Source organism: Cyprinodon tularosa, unplaced genomic scaffold (genome assembly GCF_016077235.1).
Source record: "Cyprinodon tularosa strain WSP-4 unplaced genomic scaffold, ASM1607723v1 ctg304, whole genome shotgun sequence".
NCBI lineage: Eukaryota > Metazoa > Chordata > Actinopteri > Cyprinodontiformes > Cyprinodontidae > Cyprinodon > Cyprinodon tularosa.
In genome coordinates, this window is record NW_024039013.1 from 150,446 (window position 1) to 156,582 (window position 6,137).

General features: G+C 38.7%; 1 protein-coding gene across 1 annotated transcript in view; it reads right to left on the reverse strand.

Annotated features, from left to right (window-relative positions):
• prkci (protein kinase C, iota) overlaps positions 1 to 737 on the reverse strand; it is a 50,081-nt gene extending 49,344 nt beyond the window's left edge. Inside the window, exon 1 of the mRNA XM_038291926.1 lies at positions 250 to 737. Coding sequence (XP_038147854.1) covers positions 250 to 332 — 83 coding nt within the window. The 5' untranslated portion in view covers positions 333 to 737. The remainder of the gene's footprint in view (positions 1 to 249) is intronic.
• Between the last annotated feature and the right edge of the window lie 5,400 nt (positions 738 to 6,137).

Here is a 6,137-nt window from a genome sequence, read left to right on the forward strand (position 1 = left end):
CCCGTGGATATTACAGAGTCTGGCTGATACATTCCTGGCATTCCACGCAGGGACAGCCTTCAGGCTGACAGGACGTCTGGACAGTTTCAGCTGCCCAAAGTTTACCGAAACCCTCTGATGACCAACGCTAGCTATCCGTTAGCCAAAACGGCTAACGTTAGCCAACTGATTAGCCTCCAAGTGTGAAACTTCCGTATTTAGTTTATCAATTTTGCCGAATATACAGCAGGTGACAAGTTGAGTACTTACCCTTTATAATAAGCTTTGACCCGGACTTGGTGGGAATTCTCTCCGGGGTGGGACATGGTGCTGTCCCGCAACGTCGGCATCATAAGCTCCGCGGCGGACGCTGAGATTCCCCGATACCTCCCTTCCCTCTTCAGCTGTGTGCGTGTGTACCACGCCTCGAAACACCGTGATTCAAGTGTCCCCCGACTAAAACCGCTTCCTAACGAGTCACAGCAGATGGAAAACTAAGGTTCTGGGATTCTTTGGCCAGATAAAACGAACCTGTAAAGTAAAGGAAAACTTGCGGCTCCACCAAATAACTCCCTGCTGCAAAGGCCTAGCTACGGACTGAACCAACGGAGGAATGTTTGGGGAGGCGCATCGAACATTTCAACACCCAAACGGTCACGACACAAATACGGACTTAAAAAAATTAACGGCATCTAAAAATTTATAGTCAGTAATATTCAAATATCAGCCTCGTAGAAAATATTTATAGAAAAAAAAACAGTACTATTGTTTTGGTATATTTCTGACTGCACCGACTCTCAGCTGCACAATGCTGCTTTCAAGTTCAGAACATAAGCTCGGAAATAGTTAAAATCTCAAACAGTCGTCCCTCTTTCAAACTCTCTGGGACGGAAATAACAGAATTTCCCATCAACAAAGACGGATTCTATTTTAGGTTTCGTATTGAAAGAAGCTCAGTACATTTGTGCTGCCTAAAAATCAACAACAAAGAGAAGTGAGAATGGGCTTTAGTGACGAGATTAAAAAGAAAATTATCTTGATTAGATGGTATTAGAAATGCTTTATTTTTTCCAGTTAAACGTATTCCATTTTAATCCAATTTTAAAATCTCTCTCTCTCTCTCTCTATCTATCTATCTATCTATCTATCTATCTATCTATCTATCTATCTATCTATCTATCTATCTATCTATCTATCTATCTATCTATCTATCTATATCTATATATATATATATATATATATATATATATATATATATATATATATATATATATATATATATATACACTCACCGGCCACTTTATTAGGTACCCCATGCTAGTAACGGGTTGGACCCCCTTTTGCCTTCAGAACTGCCTCAATTCTTCGTGGCATAGATTTAACAAGGTGCTGGAAGCATTCCTCAGGGAGTTTGGTCCATATTGACATGATGGCATCACACAGTTGCCGCAGATTTGTCGGCTGCACATCCATGATGCGAATCTCCCGTTCCACCACATCCCAAAGATGCTCTATTGGATTGAGATCTGGTGACTGTGGAGGCCATTTGAGTACAGTGAACTCATTGTCATGTTCAAGAAACCAGTCTGAGATGATTCCAGCTTTATGACATGGCGCATTATCCTGCTGAAAGTAGCCATCAGAAGTTGGGTACATTGTGGTCATAAAGGGATGGACATGGTCAGCAACAATACTCAGGTAGGCTGTGGCGTTGCAACGATGCTCAATTGGTACCAAGGGGCCCAAAGAGTGCCAAGAAAATATTCCCCACACCATGACACCACCAGCCTGAACCGTTGATACAAGGCAGGATGGATCCATGCTTTCATGTTGGAGACGCCAAATACTGACCCTACCATCCGAATGTCGCAGCAGAAATCGAGACTCATCAGACCAGGCAACGTTTTTCCAATCTTCTATTGTCCAATTTCGATGAGCTAGTGCAAATTGTAGCCTCAGTTTCCTGTTCTTAGCTGAAAGGAGTGGCACCCGGTGTGGTCTTCTGCTGCTGTAGCCCATCTGCCTCAAAGTTCAACGTACTGTGCGTTCAGAGATGCTCTTCTGCCCACCTTGGTTGTAACGGGTGGTTATTTGAGTCACTGTTGCCCTTCTATCAGCTCCAACCAGTCTGGCCATTCTCCTCTGACCTCTGGCATCAACAAGGCATTTCCGCCCACAGAACTGCCACTCACTGGATGTTTTTTCTTTTTCGGACCATTCTCTGTAAACCCTAGAGATGGTTGTGCGTGAAAATCCCAGTAGATCAGCAGTTTCTGAAATACTCAGACCAGCCCTTCTGGCACCAACAATCATGCCACGTTCAAAGTCCCTCAAATCACCTTTCTTCCCCATACTGATGCTCGCTTTGAACTGCAGGAGATTGTCTTGACCATGTCTACATGCCTAAATGCACTGAGTTGCCGCCAAGTGATTGGCTGCTTAGAAATTAAGTGTTAACGAGCAGTTGGACAGGTGTACCTAATAAAGTGACCGGTGAGTGTATATAGATAGATATATATAGATATATATATAGATATATATGTGAGAGACAGAGAGAGAGAGATAGATTGATTTATAGATATATCTAAATTGTGTATGTGTGTGGGGGATGGGTGTTGTTTGTGTGTGGGTGTTTATGTGGGTGCACTTGCATAGAAACCACTGTGAGAACCATTTTTCCAATTTCACCATCTCAATGAGGACCAGTTGTTGGAAAGTAAATTTTACTGGTCCTCACAAGGTATTGTGCTAATGTTTAGGTTTAGGGCTAAGGTGTCAATTGGGTAAGGGTTAGGGCATAGAAAGGGTTGAACACTGAAAATGAATGGAAGTCAATGACAGCCAACACATGGTCCTCACTAGTTAAAATGAGTGAGCAGTACAAACAGGGGTGTGTTTGTGACGGTTGACTGTAGAGATTGTGTTAAAGGAGTTATAAGGACAATTGTTCAAAATTAATATGTTTTATTGTCTCTTCTTTAGGGAGCTGAATCTTTGAACAAAGAAATATATAAATATAAATATAGCAGTTGTCACAGCTAAGATATTATGTACAGACCTTGAATTCAGCTAAGCTAAAACCTTTGACAGCGTAAGAGGTGGAAGGATGAAAGTCTGGACAGCCCAAATTTTCTAAACACAAACCAAACACACCTGAAAGAAAAAAAAAAGACAAATAATAATCCATCAGAAGTCTATCAGAATCCTCAGAGGGGTCCAACTTTGATTCACTTCATCCATACAGTATTCACATATATTTATTATATTATTATATATATTGAATATACAATATTATACATATTTAGTTTCTGTGTTAAACTAAATTAATTCAGTTTAACAATTATTATTTAATAAAGATCATTTTTAGCAATCACATAATCCAGCAATAAGTTCCCATAATAACTGTACACGGTATGGTCATTTGAAATGTATTAAACGCCCTCCTGATGATAAGTGTTGTAAAAAAGAAAAAAATTGTCATCATTCTGATTGTTTGACCTTGCCCAGTTGTTTCAGAGGTGTTTTTATCTAAATATAACTTAAGAGTTGAACCTTTTATCTGTGTGTCTGTACTGTCTGATCTTTTCTAACAACATTCAACTCTATTTAACTGGCTATACTCAGGCCAAGGCTTATGTGGATCATTTTATAAAACAAGTCTTGTTTTTATTTTCTATTCATCTGTCCTTTTCAGAAAAATACTAATTGCAATCTAAAACCATCTATAGTTCAATTTTATTACATATTTTTAACATTGATCAATGATTTAACCTAGTTTCTTGCACTTCTTTTTAGGATTAATGAGGTACCCTCTGACAACATTACTTTTACAAATATTAGACTTGGTTCCTCATGCCTGTCTTCTCCTTCTGCATCCAGATTTATTCTTCTTGTTCCTTATCTGCCACCTACAGGCATATTTAAATCATATACTCAGACCTAGGTCCTAGTGACAACTGTGCAGCCTCATCCTTTTTCCAATAGCTGCAGAATCAGCCTCTGATGCATCCCCTCCCTCTGGTTCACACTAGGGCTTAAACAATTAATCAGATTAATTGTGATTAATTGATTATTGAAATAATCATAATTTATTTTTCCATCAATTGTTAACAGGAGTTATAAAGTATAGTAGTTATACTAAGATTGTAAAAAATATAAATAAACGTTTTTAATTTAAGATATATATATATATATATATATATATATATATATATATATATATATATATATATATATATATATATATATATATATATATATATATATATATATATATATATATATATATATATATATATATACAGGTGCTGGTCATAAAATTAGAATATCATGAAAAAGTAGATTGATTTCAGTAATTCCATTTAAAAAGTGAAACTTGTATATTATATTCATACATTACATACAAACTCATATATTTCAGATGTTTATTTTGTTTAATTTTGATGATTACAAATGACAACAAATGAAAATCTCAAATTCATCATATCAGAAAATTAGAATATTACTGAAGACCAATAAAAACAAAGGATTTATAGAAATGTTGGCCAACTGAAAAGTATGAACATGAAAAGTATGAGCATGTACAGCACTCAGTATTTAGTTGGGCCTCCTTTGGCCTGTATTACTGCAGCAATGCGGCGTGGCATGGAGTCGATCAGTCTGTGGCACTGCTCAGGTGTTATGATAGCCCAGGTTGCTCTAATAGTGGCTTTTAGCTCTTCTGAATTGTTGGGTCTGGTGTATTGCATCTTCTTCTTCACAATACCCCATAGATTTTCTATGGGGTTAAGGTCAGGAGAGTTTGCTGGCCAATTAAGAACAGGGATACCATGGTCCTTCAACCAGGTACTGGTAGCTTTGGCACTGTGTGCAGGTGCCAAGTCCTGTTGGAAAATGAAATCTGCATCTCCAAAAAGTTGGTCAGCTGCAGGAAGCATGAAGTGCTCTAAAACTTCCTGGTATGTGGCTGCGTTGACCCTGGACCTCAGAAAACACAATGGACCAACACCAGCAGATGACATGGCACCCCAAACCATCACTGACTGTGGAAACTTTACACTGGACTTCAAGCAACGTGGATGAAGTGCCTCTCTTCTTTTCCTCCAGACTCTGGGACCTTGATTTCCAAAGGAAATGCAAAATTTACTTTCATCAGAGAACATGACTTTGGACCACTCACCAGCAGTCCAGTCCTGTTTCTCTTTAGCCCAGGCAAGACGCTTCTGACGCTGTCTGTGGTTCAAGAGTGGCTTGACACAAGGAATGCGACAGCAGAAACCCATGTCTTTCATACGTCTGTGTGTGGTGGTTCTTGAAGCACTCACTCCAGCTGCAGTCCACTCTTTGTGAATCTCCCCCACATTTTTGAATGGGTTTTGTTTCACAATCCTCTCCAGGGTGCGGTTATCTCTCTTGCTTGTACACTTTTTTCGACCACATCTTTTCCTTCCCTTCGCCTCTCTATTAATGTGCTTGGACACTGAGCTCTGTGAACAGCCAGCCTCTTTAGCGATGACCTTTTGTGTCTTGCCCTCCTTGTGCAAGGTGTCGATGGTCGTCTTTTGGACAACTGTCAAGTCAGCAGTCTTCCCCATGATTGTGTAGCCTATAGAACTAGACTGAAAGACCATTTAAAGGCTTTTGCAGGTGGTTTGAGTTAATTAGCTGATTAGAGTGTGGCACCAGGGGCCATCAATTTTGAACCTTTTCACAATATTCTAATTTTCTGATATGATGAATTTGAGATTTTCATCTGGTTTCATTTTGTAAGAACTCTTTTTAAAGAATCTTTGGCTTAACAATTATTAATAGAGTAATCAAAAAATAATGAATAGATTAATTGATTTGCAGGATAATCACTAGTTGGTGATGTAATGGAAAGGTTGGAACTCTGGTGCATATGTTATATGAGTGTGACAAAACTAAAGACATGTACAATGCAATAATTGTGTTTGTGAATAAGGTGTTGGGTACACATTTGGTCAAAAACCTGCATGATGTTTGTTAGGATTAATTCCAGATAATATTAAAATGTCAAAACATCTGGAATCTTGGTGCTGTTTAGCTATGACAACAGGGTGCAGGATATCTTTACGCCACTGGAAATCTCCTACTCACTAAGGAGAGGACACAGCTTCTAAGCTCAATGGCCAACTACG